The 27876-nt window shown below is 39.3% G+C and overlaps 1 protein-coding gene across 1 annotated transcript; it reads left to right on the top strand.

Annotated features, from left to right (window-relative positions):
• Positions 1 to 27876, top strand: LOC138852042 (chitinase-3-like protein 2). The gene is made up of 8 exons (XM_070081664.1): positions 1 to 354; positions 3461 to 3657; positions 3994 to 4101; positions 6803 to 7000; positions 15759 to 15850; positions 17977 to 18192; positions 18648 to 18669; positions 27419 to 27876. Exons 1-8 carry the CDS (start codon positions 186 to 188, stop codon positions 27563 to 27565), a joined length of 1149 nt encoding a protein of 382 aa, XP_069937765.1. The 5' UTR covers positions 1 to 185; the 3' UTR covers positions 27566 to 27876.

Raw genomic sequence — 27876 nt, 5'->3', positions numbered from 1 at the left:
ATGATGCTGTTATGGACTATGGCGGGAGGCAGGACGACCTTGAGTGGCCGCACTAACCTAAGATGAGGAATATTTTATGTTACTGTGGATATAAAAGCCTCAAACACATCATCACAAGTGTGTATGAATAGTGAATAGTTGTTATCAAGAGTGCTGTAAAATACAACACACAAACTAAGTTTAATATGGCTTCACAATTTGTCAGGAGTAACACAAGGAAAATAATAATTTTAGGATTAATATGGATTCTGGTGATGATTGTTCTTTCCTACTGTGGCTGTGATGTGTATAATTCTTCCCTCAAGCATGACGACCATGAGTCCTCCAGTGACCATGTATTATTACCTCTCAAAGGTTGGTATAGATGCTTAGCAAGTAAAAAAGTGGACCTTTTTTATGTTAAGTCTTATGGTCAGCCACATACATTATTATAATCTTTGGAAAGTGCTAAACCTGTAAGTGTCATACAATGCCTTCAAAATGTGAGATAATAAGGACCCCAATGGAAATGAGTCCTAGGTAATTTACACTGTGTATAATAATTGTACTTTTGTGTACCTGTACCTGTACTTACTTAATCCAGTTGTTTAAGAAATTTGTACTGAGAATTGAGTCATGTCATGGCTGTAGCTTACGACTGCTACTTGGCTGAACTTGGGCATTAGTTTACATTTTACATTTTGTAAAGCCTATGTACACCATGAAATAAGTAAATATTTCTGCGCAGATTGTTGTTTTGGGAAATTAGCAAAAATTTACATCCACTGATGGTGGAGTAAGGTTAAGGAAATACATCCTAATGTTTCCACCCTTACCTGGGATCAACCCCTGGACCTCATTGTGTGAGCTGAGTGCACTTGCAGTCAAGCTACAAGACGCCTGAAGTACATTGTTGCAGGTAGCTTAGTAAAGCAAGCTTGTGCCTTTGTTATATTTGGGTTTAAATGTGTTCATATCCTGGTAACTTATAAAAACTTCTCTTATTGATCAGGTTTGATGTCAAATGATGGAGAAAAAACAAAATTCATTTTTGCATTTGAATGACTCATTGTTACCACCTCCTGGCAGTGAGTTAATGATTGACTAAGTCAGGTAGTGGCTTTTGTAGCTGTATTTTGTATCGCATTTGTTATCAGATGATTGAAGAGAATGAGTGCATTATTGTTATTATTGTTTGTAAGTGGCATATTGATAACACCTTAGAGAAAATCAGTGATAAATATTTAGTAAGCCAGGTGACTTTAAGTACTTTATTTTCTAACAGATTAATAATTTTGATATTAAATGATTGAAGGCACTGATTACAATACATAGGGGTATGCCAAATTGGCGGTATCGGTATTGGTGGGTAGCATTTAATCTTGATGGTATTGGTATCAGCCTAAAATTATTGTTTGTGAGTAACTTAGTGGGGAAACATATGGGGTTTGAGGAAATTATGGTTAAAGTTGAATATAGAATGTTAAATATAGGTCCAACGTAAGGATTTTAGCACAGTATTAAATGTTGAATTAGGGGCCAACTTCAACCGAGTTGAAAACTGGCAGAGAATTAATGATAGCAAATTTTTGTTACAAGCACTGAATAAGCAAATGGTTCTAATTGCTTTGTAAATCATACTTTAGAAATTGTGCCTCCTTTAGAGTATTTCATAATATATATCTTACATACCAATATGTGTTCAGCACTTAGAGTTTGGTAATTATTTATTTGTAGCTACAAGGCACTGCTGTGATCTTGGTGTCCCATCTTCAATAATTTGTTCATCCTATATTTTTTAAAAAATTGCAGTGGTTGAAGCACTTACTAAATCCTCTTGTAATTCATTCATTAAAGTTGTGAAGCCAATATGTGTACACAAACGGGGCAAACTCTTCCGCATAGCCAATTACAGTTGGTGTCCCACAGGGAAGTGTCCTAGGCCCTCATCTCTTTCTCATATACATAAATGACCTACCAAATGCATCGCAACTACTCAAACCCACACTATTTGCAGATGACACTACATACGTCTTCTCTCACCCGAGCCCAGTCACGCTAGCCAATACGTACTGTAAATACCGAATTACAGAAAATATCTACTTGGATGAGTACTAATAAACTTACTCTAAACATTGACAAAACCTACTTCATTCAGTTTGGTAACAGAGCTACAGACGTCCCTCTTAACATAATGATAAACGGATCACCTATCACAAAACTCACAGAGGGAAAATTCTTAGGAATCCACCTTGATAATTTCAAACACATATACAACAAATTTCCAAAAAAATTTCCAAGACTGTAGGCATACTATCGAAGATATGGTACTATGTTCCACAGTCAGCCCTCCTGGCCCTATATCACTCACTTATTTACCCCTATCTCACGTATGGAATTTGTGCATGGGGCTCAACAACAATAAACCATCTCAGACCATTAATTACCCAACAAAAGGCTGCAGTCAGAATGATAACAAATTCCCACTACAGGCAGCACACTCCACCAATATTCAAAACTCTAAACCTACTCACCATACAAAACATCCATACTTATTATTGTGCCTACTACATTGATAGAACACTTAACTCTGATATAAACCCTCCCCTCAAACGTCTCCTTACCAATCTCAACAGAACACATGACCATAACACAAGGCACAGATCACTCTTTGATGTTCCTCATGTCCATCTCACGCTATGCAAAAACTCAATGCACGTAAAAGGCCCTAAAATCTGGAATTCACTACCTGTGAATATAAAAGAAACACTGTCTGTTTATAAATTCAAGTCTCTTCTCAAAAATCACTTACTCACCCACAACTAAATAAATACTGAATAATTGTATCTCATAAATTGTATCTCATAAATGTTTTCATTATTGTATCTCATAAATGTCTAACCTGTGACCCAATCAAACTTTGTTTTTTTTTTAATACATTACCTAACAGAAAACTCCATTCTATTGAATGCACAGCAACACAGTAAATGACCATATGACCTGTCTTTGTAATACTCATTTGTGCTAAATTGTTATCTGTTTACAATAATGTTTTTACCACTGATTATATCATTGCTTAGTTAATCTTAAGTTAATTTTAAGCCTGCCCATAATGCTCTGCATACAAGGGGCTTTGGCATGTTGCACTATAATAACTGTATTCCTTTGTACTTCACTGTATCATGTTCAAATAAATACAGTGGACCCCCGCTTAACGATCACTCCCCAATGCGATCAATTATGTAAGTGTATTTATGTAAGTGCGTTTGTACGTGTATGTTTGGGGGTCTGAAATGGACTAATCTACTTCACAATATTCCTTATGGGAACAAATTCGGTCAGTACTGGCAACTGAACATACTTCTGGAATGAAAAAATATCGTTAACCAGGGGTCCACTGTAAATAAATAAATAAGGTGTTATGCAGCTATGCATAAGTACTGTACCATATTTTCACTAACAAATATTTAAAAATTTTCAGAATACAAGAATTATTTGGAAAATGAAAATTCTACAGATAAAAAAATCCTATGCTATTATTCAATTCCTCAAAATGGAAGCAGTGAAACCCCTCTGACCGCAAAGGATATTGATTCAACTCTTTGTACACATATTATTATTTCTAAGGCCAAAATTGAAAACACCACTATTGTCCCAGTGGATGAAGGAGATTTTAAGGTAAAAACAACTATATTTTATAGTTTTATTTTTAAGCTGATGTGTCTGGGTATAAGACTTTCAAGCACTGTTGTACATGAAATTACTGTGAAAATTGAATTAAAAGAGTTGCTTTCTCCCATTGCTGTTTTTTGTACTGTACTATGGCAATTTTGTATTCAAAATGCAGCACCAGGGTATATAAAATATTCATGGATAATGTGAACACAAGGATTTGTTAGCAATCCCCACCTACTGATCTCTTTGTAATTACTGGCAAGTGGTGGGAAGATTGAAAATTCTAAATTCCAGCTACATATGTGAAATTATACTGTATATGTATTATTATCCTTCAAGGTGTATGCTGAGGTTGTGGCTATGAAGAAGCAGAATCCAGACCTTTATGTGCTCCTGAGTCTTGCTACTGGCTTCTCTTCTCTTGTTCAAGATCGTATAGCAGTTGCAGTGTGAGTCACAAAGTCAACATGAATCATAAACCTGTGCTAAGTAAAATGCAATTTGTATTAAACAAAAGGTTAATATTAATTCTGTATGCAGTGTAATTATACATATAACTACAGTATTTATAAATTAGTGTTTAAGTGAAACTGTATTAATTAATTCTCATTTACTCAAAAAACTATACAGTGGAACCTCAGTTTTCGTCATTAATTTGTTCCAGAAAACCTGACGAAAACCGAATTCAACGAAAACTGAAGCAGTATTTCCCGCAAGAAATAATGTAAATCCAATTAATCCGTTCCAGACACCCAAAAGTATTAACAAAAAATACATTTTATAGAGAATAACTATAGTTTTACATACAGAAAACAATGAGAAATAAATATAAAGGACTAATGAAATGGATAAATGAACATTTAACATCACTTTTACCTTTATTGAAGATTCTTGTTGGCGTATAGAAGATGGTGAGGAGGGGAGAGGGAGGAGAGGTTATTTCTACCACTATCACTACCACAATCATTACCACCCTCTACCACCATCACTACCACCCTCTACCACCATCACTACCACCCTCTACCACCATCACAACCACCCTCTACCACCATCACTACCACCCTCTACCACCATCACTACCACCCTCTACCACCATCACTACCACCCTCTACCACCATCACTACCACCCTCTACCACCATCACTACCACCCTCTACCACCATCACTACCACCCTCTACCACCATCACTGCCACCCTTTACCACTATCACTACCACCCTTTACTACCATCACTACCACCATCACAACCTCTACCACCATCACTACCACCCTCTACCACCATCACTACCTCTACCACCATCACTACCACCCTCTACCACCATCACTACCACCCTTTACCACTATCACTACCACCCTCTACTATCACTCCACCCTCTACCACCATCACTACCACCCTCTACCACCATCACTACCACCCTCTACCACCATCACAACCACCCTCTACCACCATCACTACCACCCTCTACCACCATCACTACCACCCTCTACCACCATCACTACCACCCTCTACCACCATCACAACCACCCTCTACCACCATCACAACCACCCTCTACTGCCATCACTACCACCATCACTACCACCCTCTACCACCATCACAACCACCCTCTACCACCATCAATACCACCCTTTACCACCATCACTACCACCCTCTACCACCATCACAACTACCCTCTACCACCATCACTACCACCCTCTACTACCATCACTACCACCCTATACTACTATCACTACCACCCTCTGCCACCATCAGTACCACTCTCTACCACCATCACTATAACCCTCTACCACCATCACAACCACCCTCTACCACCATCACCACCACCCTTTGCCACCATCACTACCACCCTTTGCCACCATCACTACCACCCTCTACCACCATCACTACCACCCTCTACCACCATCACTCTACCATAACTCTCAGTAGTATCAGTTCCTAGTAACCAGTTACCAGTAACCAGTTACCAGTAGTATGACTCACTACCAACCGTCTGCTTGAATCACTGACTGTTATTCATGTTGCTGCTGACTGTAGCATGTTTTTGAATGCTGCTCACCCCTAGGACCCAATTCGTGAGTCAGTCTTAAGATAGAGAGCAGAGAGGCAGGGTGGGCCTGGTGCTTCCCATGTACACCTACCATCCGACTTACGACCTGCTCGACTTACGACCACTCGACTTACGACCGTGTTTTTTATACCAAATTTCTGGGAAATAAACAACTATTTGTGTTGTACACAGTGTTTATCCTAAACCTTACAGTATAAAATACAGTACTAACAGCATAAAAAGTAAAGTAAAACATGAAATACCAAAATAAAACAATAAAATAAAGTCATTACAAAAATGTTTTGTTGATATTCATTAGTAAAGTTCGACTTACGACCATTTCGACTTACGACCATTTCGACTTACGACCAGTTTCTCGGAACCGAACTCGGTCGCAAGTCGGATGGTTGGTGTATTCCATTATAATTATATCCCATTATTGTCTATGTGACTTTCCTTTACCCAATTCACGTAATCGAACCCCCCACATGACAGATTGGTGCGAACCAATAAGAAAGTACTTGATGTCTTGAGAGCCACTATCAATCCCAACAGTGAAACTTGGGATGAAGTTATACCTGATGTGCAGTGTGCTATAAATTCTGCTTACAATGTTTCTATAGGTGACACTCCACATTATGCATTGTATGGTGTAGATAAACGTTTGCCTTATGAGTTGCTATATTCTAATCCGAAACCAAATTACAACCCTGATGATTTCATAGCAACTCGTACCAGCTTAGCTCAAAGTGTTTTTAGAAGAATCCATGAAACACTCATAAATCAACAGTAGAATTTACAAGAGTCACAAACACTCGAGCAAAGCCGTCCAAAATCAAAGTAGGTTCGAGAGTTATGCTGACTAACTTTTACAAAACGTCTGCAATGCCTAAGCTTGATCAAAAGTTTGTTGGTCCTTATTGAGTAGTTGAACATATCACTGGCAATAAGTAAAGGTTAGAGAAATTAGTACTGGTCAGTATAAAGAATCGCATTTAGATCATATGAAGTTAGTATGTGATGATAATGATGTTCCAACCCAGACTAATGTGATAAGACTCTGACAATTTTCCTGACTCTGTACCCTCTACCTCTAATACTCAGTCAGATGATCAGCCTGAATGTCGTTATTCCCTATGTACACGACAGGTATTGAGAAATCCTCAAGTATCATTTGTAACTACCAATTCAGAGCCGCCTCAAATACGGCATGAGTTAGCCAGTGCAACAGAATTTGATCCTCCCAGAGATGACACCCATTCTGCATATGTCAATCTCACCCTAGCAGAGTTGGGGTTAAATGTAAATAACCTGTATAGGTGACTAATTACAGTATCAACTTATTAATAATCAAGAATTTAGCCGAGTCCTTACGAAGGCTGAACGTAATTATACAGTAACTGAGCAAGAAGCTTTAGCAATAGTATGGTCTTTAAAGCACTTCCAAGACATTATTTATCAGTACCCTGTTCATGTCTTGACAGACCATGCTCCACTGATACCTTAATTTCAGAACAAACAACCTACTGGAAGGTTAGCCAGATGGACCTTGACTATCCAAGAGTTCAATCCTACCTTTGAGCACTTACCTGGCAAGTCAAATGTAGTCGCAGATGCCTTATCACGACATGTTAGTATAGTAACTGCAGACCCTCCATTTACTGCCTAGGATGTAAAGAATGCTCAATGAACAGATCCCATGTGGTCTGTGGGAAAGAGTTGCAAGATTTGTTAACTAATTTCCAATGTTCCCTCCAGGGCAACAAACATCTGTGTGTTATGGTAGACCATTTCACCAGATATTGTGAGTTAGTTCCTATTGCAGATAAGACTGCCGAGACAGTAGCTAAAGCGTTTAAAGAACGCATTATCTGCAGGCATACCACCCCTAAGTCCCTAGTAACAGATAATGGAGGTGAATTCTGTAATGAGATTCTTGAAAATTTGTGTACCTTGTACAAGATCTCTAAATCCACCATTGTTCCTCATCATCCTGCCAGCAATGGGTTAGCAGAACGAACCAATAAGAAAGTACTTGATGTCTTGAGAGCCACTATCAATCCCAACAGTGAAACTTGGGATGAAGTTATACCTGATGTGCAGTGTGCTATAAATTCTGCTTACAATGTTTCTATAGGTGACACTCCACATTATGCATTGTACGGTGTAGATAAACGTTTGCCTTATGAGTTGCTATATTCTAACCCGAAACCAAATTACAACCCTGATGATTTCATAGCAACTCGTACCAGCTTAGCTCAAAGTGTCTTTAGAAGAATCCGTGAAACACTTCATAAATCAACAGCAGAATTTACAAGAGTCGCAAACACTCGAGCAAAGCCGTCCAAAATCAAAGTAGGTTCGAGAGTTATGCTGACTAACTTTAACAAAACGTCTGCAATGCCTAAGCTTGATCAAAAGTTTGTTGGTCCTTATCGAGTAGTTGAACATATCAATGGCAATAAGTATAAGGTTAGAGAAATTAGTACTGGTCAGTATAAAGAATCGCATTTAGATCATATGAAGTTAGTATGTGATGATAATGATGTTCCAACCCAGACTAATGTGACAGACTCTGACAATCCTCCTGACTCAGTACCCTCTACCTCTAATACTCAGTCAGATGATCAACCTGAATGTCGTTATTCCCTATGTACATGACAAGTATTGAGAAATCCTCAAGTATCATTTGTAACTACCAATTCAGATCTGCCTCAAACACAGCATGAGTTAGCCAGTGCAACAGAGTTTGATCCTCCCAGAGATGACACCCATTCTGCATATGTCAATCTCACCCTAGCAGAGTTGGGGTTAAATATAAATAACCTGTATAGATGAATCATTACAGTATCAACTTATTAATATTCAAGAATTTTTTTTTTTTGTGTTCGCGTTCTCTGAATTCTGAGATTTAACAGTCTAGATTTGAGTGCACCGAATCTGCCTTTCTGTTAAACACTTCTTTCTCTGTATACATTTCTTCCTCAGAATCCGTAGATCACATGAATACAGATCGATTGATCAAATTTTTTTATCACTTCTATTGTGTAATCCCAATGTTGAGTTTCATTCGATGAGTTGTGCTATATCATACCTTGTAATGCATTACAGTTTCATTACAATAAGTTTCATTACAGTAAGTTACATTAGCTTCCATTCCAACATTCTCCTTATGTATGTTACAATGCTCAATTGTGTACTTTGCCAATGTATAGAATCAGCCCAAGTCGTATGCCTGCCATCTCTAGTTTGTATTATCTGTATGCCGGGACGACATACGTTAGCGTCGCCGGGGCTCTCAGTAGTATCAGTTCCCAGTAGTACCAGTTACCAGTAACCAGTTAACAGTAGTATGACTCACTACCAACCACCTGCATGAATCACTGACTGTTATTCATGTTGCTGCTGACCATAGCATGTTTTTGAACACCGCTCACCCCCTAGGACCCAGTTCATGAGTCAGTTTTAAGATAGAGAGCAGAGAGGCAGGGCAGGCCTGGTGCTTCCCATATATCTAGTGGCATTAAAAGACAGAGAAGGGAAGTAACCCCCTTCCAAACACTAACTCCAACTCCATCTTTCCTCCTCCCTGTCGTCCAGATGCCATCACCAATCTTCAATAAAGGTAAGTAGAAATGTTATTTTATATGTTTATTTAAATTTATTAATACATAATATGTTGTGTATCTTTATATGTTTATGCTTCTAGACTGTTGTATTCTGAGCACCTCTGCAAAAACAGTGATAATGTGCGAGTGTGGTGAAAGTGTTGAATGATGATGAAAGTATTTTCTTTTTGGGGATTTTCTTTCTTTTTTGGGTCACCCTGCCTCGGTGGGAGACGGCCGACTTGTTGAAAAAAAAAAAAAAAAAAAAATAATTGTACACTATATTTGTTGTGTGTATGTAAAACTATAATTAATCTCTAGAAAATGTATTTTTTTTGGTGAATATTTTTGAGTTTTCGGAACAGATTAATTGTATTTCCATTATTTCTTATGGGAAATATTGCTTCACTTTTCAAACTTTTCAGATTTAGAACTAGCTCCTGGAATGGATTAAGTTCGAAATTTGAGGTTCCACTGTATGTGTTTTCAAGTCTAGAACCAAATATACTTGATTAAAATATAAATTTAATCAGATTTATACTCTGCCTTCAGTCAGTGTATTTAACTTGCATATGTCTAGCATTATGAGAGGTTTTTACAAAGCAGAAGTGTTATAAGAAGAGTAGAGTATATGGAGAGTAAAAGAAAGGTAAAGAGAGTGGTGAGAGAGTGCAAAAGGAGAGCAGATGATAGAGTGAGAGAGGCACTGTCAAGAAATTTTAATGAAAATAAGAAAAAATTTTGGAGTGAGTTAAACAAGTTAAGAAAGCCTAGGGAACAAATGAATTTGCCAGTTAAAAACAGTGTAGGGGAGTTAGTAGATGGGGAGATGGAGGTATTGGGTAGATGGCGAGAACATTTTGAGGAACTTTTAAATGTCGACGAAGAAAGGGAGGCGGTAATTTCTGGTAGAAAGTTGAAAGTGAACATAGAAAAGAGTAAGGTGATGAGGGTATCAAATGATTTAGATAAAGAAAAATTGAATATCAAATTGGGTAGGAGGAGTATGGAAGAAGTGAATGTTTTCAGATATTTGGGAGTTGACGTGTCAGCGGATGGATTTATGAAGGATGAGGTTAATCATAGAATTGATGAAGGAAAAAAGGTGAGTGGTGCGTTGAGGTATATGTGGAGACAAAAAATGTTGTCTATGGAGGCAAAGAAGGGAATGTATGAAAATATAGTAGTACCAACACTCTTATATGGGTGTGAAGCTTGGGTTGTAAATGCTGCAGCAAGGAGGCAGTTGGAGGCAGTGGAGATGTCCTGTCTAAGGGCAATGTGTGGTGTAAATATTATGCAGAAAATTCGGAGTGTGGAAATTAGGAGAAGGTGTGGAGTTAATAAAAGTATTAGTCAGAGGGCTGAAGAGGGGTTGTTGAGGTGGTTTGGTCATTTAGAGAGAATGGATCAAAGTAGAATGACATGGAGAGCGTATAAATCTGTAGGGGAAGGAAGGCGGGGTAGGGGTCGTCCTCGAAAAAGTTGGAGGGAGGGGGTAAAGGAGGTTTTGTGGGCGAGGGGCTTGGACTTCCAGCAAGCCTGCGTGAGCGTGTTAGATAGGAGTGAATGGAGACGAATGGTATTTGGGACCTGACGAGCTGTTGGAGTGTGAGCAGGGTAATATTTAGTGAAGGGATTCAGGGAAACCGGTTATTTTTATATAGCCGGACTTGAGTCCTGGAAATGGGAAGTACAATGCCTGCACTTTAAAGGAGGGGTTTGGGATATTGGCAGTTTGGAGGGATATGTTGTGTATCTTTATATGTATATGCTTCTAAACTGTTGTATTCTGAGCACCTCTGCAAAAACAGTGATTATGTGTGAGTGAGGTGAAAGTGTTGAGTGATGGTTGGTAGACAGCAACCACCCAGGGAAGTACTACCGTCCTGCCAGATGACTGTGAAACAAAAACCTGTAACTGTTTTGCATGATGGTAGGATTGCTGGTTTCTTTTTCTGTCTCATAAACACGCTAAGATAACAGGGATATCTTGCTACTCCTACTTACACTTTGGTCACACTTCACAGACACGCACATGCATATATATATATACATACATCTAGGTTTTTCTCCTTTTTCTAAATAGCTCTTGTTCTTTTTTATTTCTTCTATTGTCCATGGGGAAGTGGAAAAGAATCTTTCCTCCGTAAGCCATGCGTGTCGTATGAGGCGACTAAAATGCCGGGAGCAATGGGCTAGTAACCCCTTCTCCTGTATACAATTACTAAAAAAGAGAAGAAGAAAAACTTTATAAAACTGGGTTGCTTAAATGTGCGTGGATGTAGTGCGGATGACAAGAAACAGATGATTGCTGATGTTATGAATGAAAAGAAGTTGGATGTCCTGGCCCTAAGCGAAACAAAGCTGAAGGGGGTAGGAGAGTTTCAGTGGGGGGAAATAAATGGGATTAAATCTGGAGTATCTGAGAGAGTTAGAGCAAAGGAAGGGGTAGCAGTAATGTTAAATGATCAGTTATGGAAGGAGAAAAGAGAATATGAATGTGTAAATTCAAGAATTATGTGGATTAAAGTAAAGGTTGGATGCGAGAAGTGGGTCATAATAAGCGTGTATGCACCTGGAGAAGAGAGGAATGCAGAGGAGAGAGAGAGATTTTGGGAGATGTTAAGTGAATGTATAGGAGCCTTTGAACCAAGTGAGAGAGTAATTGTGGTAGGGGACTTGAATGCTAAAGTAGGAGAAACTTTTAGAGAGGGTGTGGTAGGTAAGTTTGGGGTGCCAGGTGTAAATGATAATGGGAGCCCTTTGATTGAACTTTGTATAGAAAGGGGTTTAGTTATAGGTAATACATATTTTAAGAAAAAGAGGATAAATAAGTATACACGATATGATGTAGGGCGAAATGACAGTAGTTTGTTGGATTATGTATTGGTAGATAAAAGACTGTTGAGTAGACTTCAGGATGTACATGTTTATAGAGGGGCCACAGATATATCAGATCACTTTCTAGTTGTAGCTACACTGAGAGTAAAAGGTAGATGGGATACAAGGAGAATAGAAGCATCAGGGAAGAGAGAGGTGAAGGTTTATAAACTAAAAGAGGAGGCAGTTAGGGTAAGATATAAACAGCTATTGGAGGATAGATGGGCTAATGAGAGCATAGGCAATGGGGTCGAAGAGGTATGGGGTAGGTTTAAAAATGTAGTGTTAGAGTGTTCAGCAGAAGTTTGTGGTTACAGGAAAGTGGGTGCAGGAGGGAAGAGGAGCGATTGGTGGAATGATGATGTAAAGAGAGTAGTAAGGGAGAAAAAGTTAGCATATGAGAAGTTTTTACAAAGTAGAAGTGATGCAAGGAGGGAAGAGTATATGGAGAAAAAGAGAGAAGTTAAGAGAGTGGTGAAGCAATGTAAAAAGAGAGCAAATGAGAGAGTGGGTGAGATGTTATCAACAAATTTTGTTGAAAATAAGAAAAAGTTTTGGAGTGAGATTAACAAGTTAAGAAAGCCTAGAGAACAAATGGATTTGTCAGTTAAAAATAGGAGAGGAGAGTTATTAAATGGAGAGTTAGAGGTATTGGGAAGATGGAAGGAATATTTTGAGGAATTGTTAAATGTTGATGAAGATAGGGAAGCTGTGATTTCGTGTATAGGGCAAGGAGGAATAACATCTTGTAGGAGTGAGGAAGAGCCAGTTGTGAGTGTGGGGGAAGTTCGTGAGGCAGTAGGTAAAATGAAAGGGGGTAAGGCAGCCGGGATTGATGGGATAAAGATAGAAATGTTAAAAGCAGGTGGGGATATAGTTTTGGAGTGGTTGGTGCAATTATTTAATAAATGTATGGAAGAGGGTAAGGTACCTAGGGATTGGCAGAGAGCATGCATAGTTCCTTTGTATAAAGGCAAAGGGGATAAAAGAGAGTGCAAAAATTATAGGGGGATAAGTCTGTTGAGTGTACCTGGTAAAGTGTATGGTAGAGTTATAATTGAAAGAATTAAGAGTAAGACGGAGAATAGGATAGCAGATGAACAAGGAGGCTTTAGGAAAGGTAGGGGGTGTGTGGACCAGGTGTTTACAGTGAAACATATAAGTGAACAGTATTTAGATAAGGCTAAAGAGGTCTTTGTGGCATTTATGGATTTGGAAAAGGCGTATGACAGGGTGGATAGGGGGGCAATGTGGCAGATGTTGCAAGTGTATGGTGTAGGAGGTAGGTTACTGAAAGCAGTGAAGAGTTTTTACGAGGATAGTGAGGCTCAAGTTAGAGTATGTAGGAAAGAGGGAAATTTTTTCCCAGTAAAAGTAGGCCTTAGACAAGGATGTGTGATGTCACCGTGGTTGTTTAATATATTTATAGATGGGGTTGTAAGAGAAGTAAATGCGAGGGTCTTGGCAAGAGGCGTGGAGTTAAAAGATAAAGAATCACACACAAAGTGGGAGTTGTCACAGCTGCTCTTTGCTGATGACACTGTGCTCTTGGGAGATTCTGAAGAGAAGTTGCAGAGATTGGTGGATGAATTTGGTAGGGTGTGCAAAAGAAGAAAATTAAAGGTGAATACAGGAAAGAGTAAGGTTATGAGGATAACAAAAAGATTAGGTGATGAAAGATTGAATATCAGATTGGAGGGAGAGAGTATGGAGGAGGTGAACGTATTCAGATATTTGGGAGTGGACGTGTCAGCGGATGGGTCTATGAAAGATGAGGTGAATCATAGAATTGATGAGGGAAAAAGAGTGAGTGGTGCACTTAGGAGTCTGTGGAGACAAAGAACTTTGTCCTTGGAGGCAAAGAGGGGAATGTATGAGAGTATAGTTTTACCAACGCTCTTATATGGGTGTGAAGCGTGGGTGATGAATGTTGCAGCGAGGAGAAGGCTGGAGGCAGTGGAGATGTCATGTCTGAGGGCAATGTGTGGTGTGAATATAATGCAGAGAATTCGTAGTTTGGAAGTTAGGAGGAGGTGCGGGATTACCAAAACTGTTGTCCAGAGGGCTGAGGAAGGGTTGTTGAGGTGGTTCGGACATGTAGAGAGAATGGAGCGAAACAGAATGACTTCAAGAGTGTATCAGTCTGTAGTGGAAGGAAGGCGGGGTAGGGGTCGGCCTAGGAAGGGTTGGAGGGAGGGGGTAAAGGAGGTTTTGTGTGCGAGGGGCTTGGACTTCCAGCAGGCATGCGTGAGCGTGTTTGATAGGAGTGAATGGAGACAAATGGTTTTTAATACTTGACGTGCTGTTGGAGTGTGAGCAAAGTAACATTTATGAAGGGATTCAGGGAAACCGGCAGGCCGGACTTGAGTCCTGGAGATGGGAAGTACAGTGCCTGCACTCTGAAGGAGGGGTGTTAATGTTGCAGTTTAAAAACTGTAGTGTAAAGCACCCTTCTGGCAAGACAGTGATGGAGTGAATGATGGTGAAAGTTTTTCTTTTTCGGGCCACCCTGCCTTGGTGGGAATCGGCCGGTGTGATAATAAAAAAAAATTATTACTATCCCACCAAGGCAGGGTGACCCAAAAAGAAAGAAAAACCCAAAAAGAAAGAGAAAACTTTCATCATCATTCAACACTTTCACCATCACTCATACATAATCACTGTCTTTGCAGAGGCGCTCAGATACGACAGTTCAGGTGTCCCTCCAAACTGCCAATATCCCAAACCCCTCCTTTAAAGTGCAGGCATTGTACTTCCCATTTCCAGGACTCAAGTCCGGCTAACCGGTTTCCCTGAATCCCTTCACAATAATATTACCTGGCTCACACTCCAACAGCTCGTCAGGTCTCAAAGGCAATTTGTCTCCATTCACTCCTATCTAACACGCTCACTCACACTTGCTGGAAGTCCACGCCCCTCGCCCACAAAACCTCCTTTACCTCCTCCCTCCAACCTTTTCAGAGCCAACCCCTTCCCTGCCTTCCTTTCCCTACAGATTTATACGGTCTCCAAGGCATTCTACTTTGTTGTGTTCTCTCTAAATGACCAAACCATCTCAGTAGCCCCTCTTCAGCCCTCTGACTAATACTTTTAGTAACTCCACACCTCCTCCTAATTTCCACACTACGAATTCTCTGCATGCTATTTACACCACACATTGCCCTTAGACAGGACATCTCCACTGCCTCCAGCCACCTCCTTGCTGCAGCATTTACAACCCAAGCTTCACATCCACATAAGAGTGCTGGTATCACTATACTCTCATATATTCCCTTCTTTGCCTCCATGGATAACGATTTTTGTCTCGGGGGGGGGGGGGCACATTGTTTTGGTGAGCAATGGCTATTGAGGTAAAAAAAAATACTTGTACTAGAACAGGGAATAATGTTGAAAAAATCATGGGGTAAGGAGGACTGTATTTCCCTGGGCATACCGTACAAGTTTCATACTATCATTAAAGGCCTTGTCCTAGAGTTACTTAAATAACGGCATATTTATACCTTTAGCAGGGAGAATACTGTTTTTAGAACTAATTTTAACTTCTAGTGTAGAACGCTTTATACTTTCAGCTAGCGTCTCATCCTCCACTCTTGTTGACTGTGGCTGTTGGAGCATCACAGAGCATCATTGATAATTCTTATGAGATAGATCAGCTTGCTAAGTACGTTCTCTGTTAAACCTCACATACTGTATATTGCTTTAAAAAAGTGCAGTGCAACATAATAAATATTATTAGCAATATGATGAAGAATTCTCTAGCGACCAATACTCCAGGTCATTGTAAAATGTCACTTCTGAGCATGGTTATCTTCAATGACTTATGAATGGTATTATGATACGCTTATGACTACCTGTTGATAGCTGTTTATGCTTTGATTTAATGGTCTTAGATAAAATAAGTGACAGTCATTATTTACTTTAGCTTCTTGATAGAACTAAACCATTTACTTATTTTTTATCATATGAGTAATGTATCCAAACAAAGAAATAAATATTTTTTTTTGTGCAAATTCTCATTGTAGGAGGTATTTCTGGCATAATTCTCAACTTTTTGAACACTAAGAATGTTGCCAACAGTATGGAATGGTTCCTGTGAAATAATTATTTACTAAGTCAAGTTATATATTGTTTTAATTGCTTTTTGTGAGACATTATGGTCTTATCTCATTAAAAAAGTAATGCTTATGCTCATTTGAACAGTTAAATTTTTTCACGGCAAAATTACACTTGGGAATCAAATGAGTGATGCATAACATAGCTAAAAGGGTAACTGAATTCTCAGATTTACTCTCTAATATTGCCATATTTATCTCTGATGCTAGTTATGATATTTTATACGAGATGCTTTGTTACATTGTCTTTATGTACTACATTCTTGTTCTTTGTTGGCTTGCCCTCTAATTGCACTGTCTTACATCTGCTGCTGTTCTGCTCTTATGTGCATCCTCTATTTTTTAACACTGAATGGCTTCACGTGTTGTCCTCTTTTCATTGATGTTAGTATTGTACTACAGTGGACCCTCGACCAACGATGGCATCGATTAACGATAATTCCGACAAGCGATACATTTTAACGCAAAAATTTTGCCTCGGCTAGCGCTAAAAAACTTGACCAACACTATTCGTTCGGTCTGAGACGTGTCCACTTCTGGCCAGTGTTTACAAGGCAGCCAGCCACCGCGGTCGCTGCCAAGCATACAATCGGAACATTTCATATTATCACAGCCTTTTTAGTGATTGCACCTGCAAAATAAGTCACCATGGGCCCCAAGAAAGCTTCTAGTGCCAACCCTACAGCAAAAAGGGTGAGAATTACTATGGATATGAAGAAAGAGATCATTGCTAAGTATGAAAGTGGAGTGTGTGTCTCCGAGCTGGCCAGGTTGTACACAAAACCCCAATCAACCATCGCTACTATTGTGGGCAAGAAAACGGCAATCAAGGAAGCTGTTCTTGCCAAAGGGGCAACTATGTTTTCAAAACTGAGATCGCAAGTACTCGAAGATGTTGAGAGACTTTTTTTGGTGTGGATAAACGAAAAACAAATAACAGGAGATAGCATCTCTCAAGCAGTCATATGTGAAAAGGCTAGGAAGTTGCATGACGATTTAATTAAAAAAATGCCAACAACTAGTGGTGATGTGAGTGAATTTAAGGCCAGCAAAGGTTGGTTTGAGAGCTTTAAAGGGAAGGGAAGTAACCTCGGAAAAGTACTTGCCACCTCAAGTCCTAATGGAAGGGGATTCCCCTTCTAAACACTAAGCCCATCAACACTCTCCCCTCTTCCCATCCCATCAATCATCACCTGATCTTCAATAAAGCTAAGTGTCATGTAACTGTGCATATCTTCTTCAGTTTGTGTGTATTAAAATTAATATTTCATGTGGTAAAAACAATTTTTTTTTCATACTTTGGGGTGTCCTACACGGGGAAAATTAACTTGACTAACGATAATTTTGACTAATGATGAGCTCTCAGGAACGGATTAATAGCGTTAGTCGAGGGTCCACTGTACTGTCAAATTCATTTCAGTACATTCTTTATAACTTTTTACAGTACATTCATTTAACATTACCATGCACTAATCAGTTCTTTAGAGAAATAATGAAGAATTAAGAAATAATGAATCATTAAAATCACAATACCAGGGCTGGAATGATTCACAGCTTGTCCACAAACTGGAAAATTACTTGTAAATTAAAATTAATGTTGTATTAGCCACGAGAGCTTATAATGTTGTCACTGTGCTTAGTCACTTTGTAATGTAGTTACTCTTGTGTGTTTCAGATGTGTTGACTTTGTATCAGTCATGGGCTACAACTATCACATGTACAAGCCCTACTTGCCCTTCACAGGCCATAATTCTCCACTGAGCAACTCCAGTAATGAGAAGGGCTTTTTTTCTACCATGAACATTCACTGGGACACTATTTATTTAATAATGAAAGGGGTACCAAAAGAGAAGCTTATTATAGGGATCCCTACATTTGGACACACATGGAGGTAAGAAACTAAATACAATGGGTGCTTACACATTGCTCAGATTACATTCCTGAAATTGGCTGTATGTAATATCATGATATGTAATTTCAAGAACTTATAGAAAAAATAGGGTTATGTTCTTAATATCTCAAAAAAAAAAAATATTTTAACTTTTTTAAATCACAAATAATGAAATTTTTGATGCCTTGCAATGTAGATGTCATTCCTTGTTGATACAGAAATATTTGTGGGGAGGGATAATGTTACATTACTAGGCCTAGTGGTTTAGACATTCAAAAGCAAGAGTATTTGAAACTATAAAGTTATATAATTTTTTTTTTATAAGTTCTGGTTGCTGGTGTATGCTGATCTTGACATCATTAGAGAGGGCTGCAGAGACCTTACTGGGTTGCTGTCTGGTCTGGTCTTGCTCAGGCTTGTAGCCATTTTAGAAATAACTTTCTCTATTTCTGCAGGGAAATTTCCTTCAGCACCTTGGTTGGCATTTTCCCCATAAAATCTGAAATTCTGCAGTTGATTGCAAACTTTAAAATGAAGAAGTTACCATAAGAAACACTCTTATGCAACCTTCCCGGCCTGCTTGCACCCTTTTTTTTTCTTCTTCTTTCAACAAATTGGCCATATCCCAGAGAGGCAGGGTGACCCGAAAAGAAAAACAAGTTACTCTTTTTAACTTTAGTAACATAATACAGGAGAAGAGGTTACTAGCCCTTTGCTCCTGGCATTTTATTTGCCTCTTATGACATGCATGGCTTACGGAGGAAGAATTCTGTTCCACTTCCCCATGGAGATAAATGGAAATAAACAGGAACAAGAACTATTAAGAAAATAGAAGAAAAGCCAGAGAGGTGTACTCACCTATTTGTGGTTGCAGGGGTCATCTCTTCACTGATTGCTACTAGGTCCTCTCTCTCTCTACTCCATGAGCATTATCATACCTCATCTTAAAACTATGTATGGTTCCTGCCACCACTAGTAGGAGTAGCAAGACATATCTGAAAACTTGCATGTTTATAAGACAGAAATGACACCAGCAATCCTACCATCATGTAAAACAATTACAAGTTTCCATTTCACACTCACTTGGCAGGACGGTGGTACCTCCCTGTGCTATTGCTGTCTACCAACCTAATACCTAAAACTTTTTTACCTTATAGTATTTTAGGGCTTTCTTCCTGATCATGTTGAATCAAATAAATTATAGTTTCTCTAATACCAGAGAAGAGAAGAAAAACTTTATAAAACTGAGATGCTTGAATGTACGTGGATGTAGTGCGGATGACAAGAAACAGATGATTACTGATGTTATGAATGAAAAGAAGTTGGATGTCCTGGCCCTAAGCGAAACAAAGCTGAATGGGGTAGGGGAGTTTTGGTAGGGGGAAATAAATGGGATTAAATCTGGAGTATCTGAGAGAGTTAGAGCTAAGGAAGGGGTAGCAATAATGTTGAAGGATCAGTTATGGAAGGAGAAAAGAGAATATGAATGTGTAAATTCAAGAATTATGTGGATTAAAGTAAAGGTTGGATGCGAAAAGTGGGTCATAATAAGCGTGTATGCACCTGGAGAAGAGAGGAATGTAGAGGAGAGAGAGAGATTTTGGGAGATGTTAAGTGAATGTATAGGAACCTTTGAACCAAGTGAGAGAGTAATTGTGGTAGGGGACCTGAATGCTAAAGTAGGAGAAACTTTTAGAGAGGGTGTGGTAGGTAAGTTTGGGGTGCCAGGTGTAAATGATAATGGGAGCCCTTTGATTGAACTTTGTATAGAAAGGGGTTTAGTTATAGGTAATACATATTTTAAGAAAAAGAGGATAAATAAGTATACAAGATATGATGTAGGGCAAAATGACAGTAGTTTGTTGGATTATGTATTGGTAGATAAAAGACTGTTGAGTAGACTTCAGGATGTACATGTTTATAGAGGGGCCACAGATATATCAGATCACTTTTTAGTTGTAGCTACACTGAGAGTAAAAGGTAGATGGGATACAAGGAGAATAGAAGCATCAGGGAAGAGAGAGGTGAAGGTTTATAAACTAAAAGAGGAGGCAGTTAGGGTAAGATATAAACAGCTATTGGAGGATAGATGGGCTAATGAGAGCATAGGCAATGGGGTCGAAGAGGTATGGGGTAGGTTTAAAAATGTAGTGTTAGAGTGTTCAGCAGAAGTTTGTGGTTACAGGAAAGTGGGTGCGGGAGGGAAGAGGAGCGATTGGTGGAATGATGATGTAAAGAGAGTAGTAAGGGAGAAAAAGTTAGCATATGAGAAGTTTTTACAAAGTAGAAGTGATGCAAGGAGGGAAGAGTATATGGAGAAAAAGAGAGAGGTTAAGAGAGTGGTGAAGCAATGTAAAAAGAGAGCAAATGAGAGAGTGGGTGAGATGTTATCAACAAATTTTGTTGAAAATAAGAAAAAGTTTTGGAGTGAGATTAACAAGTTAAGGAAGCCTAGAGAACAAATGGATTTGTCAGTTAAAAATAGGAGAGGAGAGTTATTAAATGGAGAGTTAGAGGTATTGGGAAGATGGAGGGAATATTTTGAGGAATTGTTAAATGTTGATGAAGATAGGGAAGCTGTGATTTCATGTATAGGGCAAGGAGGAATAACATCTTGTAGGAGTGAGGAAGAGCCAGTTGTGAGTGTGGGGGAAGTTCGTGAGGCAGTAGGTAAAATGAAAGGGGGTAAGGCAGCTGGGATTGATGGGATAAAGATAGAAATGTTAAAAGCAGGTGGGGATATAGTTTTGGAGTGGTTGGTGCTATTATTTAATAAATGTATGGAAGAGGGTAAGGTACCTAGGGATTGGCAGAGAGCATGCATAGTTCCTTTGTATAAAGGCAAAGGGGACAAAAGAGAGTGCAAAAATTATAGGGGGATAAGTCTGTTGAGTATACCTGGTAAAGTGTATGGTAGAGTTATTACTGAAAGAATTAAGAGTAAGACGGAGAATAGGATAGCAGATGAACAAGGAGGCTTTAGGAAAGGTAGGGGGTGTGTGGACCAGGTGTTTACAGTGAAACATATAAGTGAACAGTATTTAGATAAGGCTAAAGAGGTTTTTGTGGCATTTATGGATTTGGAAAAGGCGTATGACAGGGTGGATAGGGGGGCAATGTGGCAGATGTTGCAGGTGTATGGTATAGGAGGTAGGTTACTGAAAGCAGTGAAGAGTTTTTACGAGGATAGTGAGGCTCAAGTTAGAGTATGTAGGAAAGAGGGAGATTATTTCCCAGTAAAAGTAGGCCTTAGACAAGGATGTGTGATGTCACCGTGGTTGTTTAATATATTTATAGATGGGGTTGTAAGAGAAGTAAATGCGAGGGTCTTGGCAAGAGGCGTGGAGTTAAAAGATAAAGAATCACACATAAAGTGGGAGTTGTCACAGTTGCTCTTTGCTGATGACACTGTGCTCTTGGGAGATTCTGAAGAGAAGTTGCAGAGGTTGGTGGATGAATTTGGTAGGGTATGTAAAAGAAGAAAATTAAAAGTGAATACAGGAAAGAGTAAGGTTATGAGGATAACAAAAAGATTAGGTGATGAAAGATTGGATATCAGATTGGAGGGAGAGAGTATGGAGGAGGTGAATGTATTCAGATATTTGGGAGTGGACGTGTCAGCGGATGGGTCTATGAAAGATGAGGTGAATCATAGAATTGATGAGGGGAAAAGGGTGAGTGGTGCACTTAGGAGTCTGTGGAGACAAAGAACTTTGTCCTTGGAGGCAAAGAGGGGAATGTATGAGAGTATAGTTTTACCAACGCTCTTATATGGGTGTGAAGCATGGGTGATGAATGTTGCAGCAAGGAGAAGGCTGGAGGCAGTGGAGATGTCATGTCTGAGGGCAATGTGTGGTGTGAATATAATGCAGAGAATTCGTAGTTTGGAAGTTAGGAGGAGGTGCGGGATTGCCAAAACTGTTGTCCAGAGGGCTGAGGAAGGGTTGTTGAGGTGGTTCGGACATGTAAGTCTAGTGGAAGGAAGGCGGGGTAGGGGTTGGCCTAGGAAAGGTTGGAGGGAGGGTGTAAAGGAGGTTTTGTGTGCGAGGGGCCAGTGTGCTAATAAAAAAGAATAAAAAATAATACCAAATGCGTTTACGTTCTCCGTGAGCCTTTCACCACCTTTAAACATATTTATCACCTCAAATTTTTTGCAAAACAGGCATAGCTTATTGTGTAAAATTCTTGGCACCTTCAACATCACTAACATTCCATTTTGGTGCCATCAATATTTCGATGAAATTATCAAAATGGAGTGAAAAACACAAGTGTATGGCATGTGAAGCATCCACAGAGCAACTGGGAGCATGGAAAGTCTAGCCAAGCTAGGCCCTTCCTTAAAACAACAGCCACATCTTAGGCACAGTGGAGAAATATCCCATCCCACAGTCAAACCCAATTTTGCTTCAAAGAAAGTTTTTCCAATCTTTACAGTGCAAAGGCTCAGTCAGTTTCTGATGAAGGGGTAATCTTGGGAACAAAGTTTCACTAGCAGTATGCTGAAAGCTTGAAATACAGTAGCATAATATGTAGGAATCTACTGTAGTATACAATATCTACTATAGTACATTGTAACGTGTGCCATCTGACCAGTTTAAGCTAATATAAATAAATTTTATTTTTTATTTAAATTTTTTGGTCTGTATCTCTTAAACATTCCCATAGAATCTTTTATTTTTTTGAATGTTGTATTCAAGCAATTATTTTAGTAGACAAGTCAGAGCTACATAATGGTTGATTATTTTGTAAGGAGATTGTGGTAAAATTACATAAAAAAAACTTTTTTACTTGTAAAGGAAGGCACTTGTTATACACAAATAACCTGCACATAGAAGAGAGGAGCTAACGACGACGTGTCAGTCCGACTTGGACCAGTGTGACTTTGTAAATGGTCCAAGTCTTACTGAAACGTCGTCGTTAGCTCCTCTCTTCTATGTGCGGGTTATTTGTGTATCGTCCCAGTCACGGTATTGTGCCTTTTTTTGTTATTTAAGGCACTTGTTAATTTAATATTAAATGAAATATACAGTGGTACCTTGACTTACAAGTGCCCCAACTTACGAGTTTTCCGAGTTATGAGCCATCGCTTGATTGATTTTTTGCTTTGAGTTGCAAGCCAAAATTCGAGTTACGAGCAAGCTTCAGATACGCCGCCACTAATTGGCAGTGTATCTGAAGTCAAAACCAACTCTGTACCCAGAGGAATGTCAGGTACCTCGTCCCATCCCACATGCTCTTCCAAGACATAACTGGAAGGATAATACTCCCACACTAATCCCAGATTGTAGTGAGGCACCTTGTCCCTTCTTTGGTTCTCGTATAAATCCGGGGAAGAGGTAACCTCCATTTCAACACTCAGAGTTTCTCCAGAAACATTGAGGAAGGCCTCCATGGTATTTACCTGCCTCACGGAGGTTCCTTCACTGGGTGTAGTACTGATAGTAGTGGGTGGAGTAGTGATAGTGGTGTGGAAAAGAATCTTTCCTCCGTAAGCCATGCGTGTCGTATGAGGCGACTAAAATGCCGGGAGCAATGGGCTAGTAACCCCTTCTCCTGTAGACATTTACTAAAAAAGAGAAGAAGAAAAACTTATGAATGAAAAGAAGTTGGATGTCCTGGCCCTAAGCGAAACAAAGCTGAAGGGGGTAGGGGAGTTTCAGTGGGGAGATATAAATGGGATTAAGTCAGGAGTATCTGAGGGACTTAGAGTTAATAAGGAAGAGTTAGCAATAATGTTGACGGATCAGTTATGGAATGAGAAGAGAGAATATAAATGTGTAAATTCAAGGATTATGTGGATTAAAATAAGGGTTGGATGCGAAAAGTGGGTCATAATAAGCGTGTATGCACCTGGAGAAGAGAGGAGTGTAGAGGAGAGAGAGAGATTTTGGGAGATGTTAAGTGAATGTATAGGAACCTTTGAACCAAGTGAGAGAGTAATTGTGGTAGGGGACCTAAATGCTAAAGTAGGAGAAACATTTAGAGAGGGTGTGGTAGGTAAGTTTGGGGTGCCAGGTGTAAATGATAATGGGAGCCCTTTGATTGAACTTTGTATAGAAAGGGGTTTAGTTATAGGTAATACATATTTTAAGAAAAAGAGGATAAATAAGTATACAAGATATGATGTAGGGCGTAATGACAGTAGTTTGTTGGACTATGTATTGGTAGATAAAAGACTGTTGAGTAGACTTCAGGATGTACATGTTTATAGAGGGGCCACAGATATATCAGATCACTTTTTAGTTGTAGCTACAGTGAGAGTAAAAGGTAGATGGGATACAAGGAAAATAGAAGCAGCAAGTAAGAGAGAGGTGAAGGTTTATAAACTAAAAGAGGAGGCAGTTAGGGTAAGATATAAATAACTATTGGAGGATAGATGGGCTAGTGAGAGTATAGGCAATGGGGTCGAAGATGTATGGGGTAGGTTTAAAAATGTAGTGTTAGAGTGTTCAGCAGAAGTTTGTGGTTATAGGAAAGTGGGTGCGGGAGGGAAGAAGAGCGATTGGTGGAATGATGATGTAAAGAGAGTAGTAAGGGAGAAAAAGTTAGCATATGAGAGGTTTTTACAAAGTAGAAGTGATGCAAGGAGGGAAGAGTATATGGAGAGAAAAAGAGAGGTTAAGAGAGTGGTGAAGCAATGTAAAAAGAGAGCAAATGAGAGAGTGGGTGAGATGTTATCAACAAATTTTGTTGAAAATAAGAAAAAGTTTTGGAGTGAGATTAATAAGTTGAGGAAGCCTAGGGAACAAATGGATTTGTCAGTTAAAAATAGGAGAGGAGAGTTATTAAATGGAGAGTTAGAGGTATCGGGAAGATGGAGGGAATATTTTGAGGAATTGTTAAATGTTGATGAAGATAGGGAAGCTGTGATTTCGTGTATAGGGCAAGGAGGAATAACATCTTGTAGGAGTGAGGAAGAGCCAGTTGTGAGTGTGGGGGAAGTTCGTGAGGCAGTGGGTAGAATGAAAGGGGGTAAGGCAGCTGGGATTGATGGGATAAAGATAGAAATGTTAAAAGCAGGTGGGGATATAGTTTTGGAGTGGTTGGTGCTATTATTTAATAAATGTATGGAAGAGGGTAAGGTACCTAGGGATTGGCAGAGAGCATGCATAGTTCCTTTGTATAAAGGCAAAGGGGACAAAAGAGAGTGCAAAAATTATAGGGGAATAAGTCTGTTGAGTATACCTGGTAAAGTGTATGGTAGAGTTATTATTGAAAGAATTAAGAGTAAGACGGAGAGTAGGATAGCAGATGAACAAGGAGGCTTTAGGAAAGGTAGGGGGTGTGTAGACCAAGTGTTTACAGTGAAACATATAAGTGAACAGTATTTAGATAAGGCTAAAGAGGTTTTTGTGGCATTTATGGATTTGGAAAAGGCATATGACAGGGTGGATAGGGGGGCAATGTGGCAGATGTTGCAGGTGTATGGTATAGGAGGTAGGTTACTGAAAGCAGTGAAGAGTTTTTACGAGGATAGTGAGGCTCAGGTTAGAGTATGTAGGAGAGAGGGAGATTATTTCCCAGTAAAAGTAGGCCTTAGACAAGGATGTGTGATGTCACCGTGGTTGTTCAATATATTTATAGATGGGGTTGTAAGAGAAGTGAATGCGAGGGTCTTGGCAAGAGGTGTGGAGTTAAAAGATAAAGAATCAAACACAAAGTGGGAGTTGTCACAGTTGCTCTTTGCTGATGACACTGTGCTTTTGGGAGATTCTGAGAAGTTGCAGAGGTTGGTGGATGAATTTGGTAGGGTATGTAAAAGAGGAAAATTAAAAGTGAATATAGGAAAGAGTAAGGTTAAGAGGATAACTAAAAGATTAGGTGACGAAAGATTGGATATCAGATTGGAGGGAGAGAGTATGGAGGAGGTAAATGTATTCAGATATTTGGGAGTGGACGTGTCAGCAGATGGGTCAGTGAAAGATGAGGTGAATCATAGAATTGATGAGGGGAAAAGGGTGAGCGGTGCACTTAAGAGTCTGTGGAGACAAAGAACTTAGTCCTTGGAAGCAAAGAGGGGAATGTATGAGAGTATAGTTTTACCAACACTCTTATATGGGTGTGAAGCATGGGTGATGAATGTTGCAACGAGGAGAAGGCTGGAGGCAGTGGAGATGTCATGTCTGAAGGCAATGTGCGATGCGAATATAATGCAGAGAATTCATAATTTGGAAGTTAGGATGAGGTGCGGGATTGCCAAAATTGTTGTCCAGAGGGCTAAGGAAGGGTTGTTGAGGCTGTTCGGACATGTAGAGAGAATGGAACGAAACAGAATGACTTCGAGAGTGTATAAATCTGTAGTGGAGGGAAGGCGGGGTAGGGGTCGGCCTAGGAAAGGTTGGAGGGAGGGGGTAAAGGAGGTTTTGTGTGCGAGGGGCTTGGACTTCCAGCAAGCATGCGTGAGCGTATTTGATAGGAGTGAATGGAGACAAATGGTTTTTAATACTTGACGTGCTGTTGGAGTGTGAGCAAAGTAACATTTATGAAGGGATTCAGGGAAACCGGCAGGCCGGACTTGAGTCCTGGAGATGGGAAGTACAGTGCCTGCACTCTGAAGGAGGGGTGTTAATGTTGCAGTTTTATAACTGTAGTGTAAAGCACCCTTCTGGCAAGACAGTGATGGAGTGAATGATGATGAAAGTTTTTCTTTTTCAGGCCACCCTGCCTTGGTGGGAATCGGCCGATGTGTTATTCAACATGCACTCAAGTGTCACCCATTTCTGTATAAACAATGTATCATGTTGAAACAAACTTGTATTTGTGTCATAGAAGGTGGTTAACATATTAGAAAATAAAATATCAAGGGGTCATCACAGTCTGAGCCAGTTTACATCAGGCCATGGCACAAAGCAAGAAAATTAATACTAGCATGATTGTATTTCCCATCTTAAGCCAAATATTATGCAACAAGAATCAGTAATTAGAACCCTAATTACAGCAATTCTGACCTCAAAAACTCTCATCAATATATGTATTTAAATGATCTCTCATGTACTTGGCATTACCCACTTTTTAAAATGGCTTATCCAAAAACCACACTTAAATATTAGACTAAGAACAATGCATGTGTAAAGAATAACATTGTTGATTAAAACATTTTGTGAAGAATACATATGTAAACAATTTTAACTTTGGCTACAATATTCTAAAGCTTTTGTTTGCCTTTTATTCCTATTATATTAGGTTTAAAATATCTTAGTAGCCTCAGATGTTTTTTATTTTTCAGGTACAATGGGTACTTGATGCTGGTGTTGCAGGAGTGATGACCTGGAATCTCAATAGTGATGACTGGGCAGGATTGTGTAATGGACAGAAATTTGAACTACATGCAGTCATCAAAAATATGCTCATGCAGAAACTTCTAGAGAGCTAAGGATTCAGCATTTTTTAAATTTTATTTGAAACATTCAATCTAATTTTATATTTTATTCTATGCAAAACAACCACTGTGAAAGAGTAGTGAAATTCCAAGTGCTTTCATGACTGCTCACATTGTCAAGGAACTATGAAAGTAATACATCAAAGGAAGGCAATAAAAGGGCTTAGACCACACCTCACAGTCAACTCCCATAACAAAGAAACACCTGATGCGGGACAGTACCGGGCTCATAAGAAAAGAGGAACACTGCAGTAGGTCCACTGGTCCAACTAGACAGGTCCTCATGACAACCCATCAACAAATCA

Source organism: Cherax quadricarinatus, unplaced genomic scaffold, assembly GCF_038502225.1.
Source record: "Cherax quadricarinatus isolate ZL_2023a unplaced genomic scaffold, ASM3850222v1 Contig3558, whole genome shotgun sequence".
In the NCBI taxonomy this organism is placed as follows: domain Eukaryota; kingdom Metazoa; phylum Arthropoda; class Malacostraca; order Decapoda; family Parastacidae; genus Cherax; species Cherax quadricarinatus.
The sequence above is the reverse complement of the archived record's forward strand: the minus strand, read 5'-3'. Positions and strand labels throughout refer to the sequence as shown.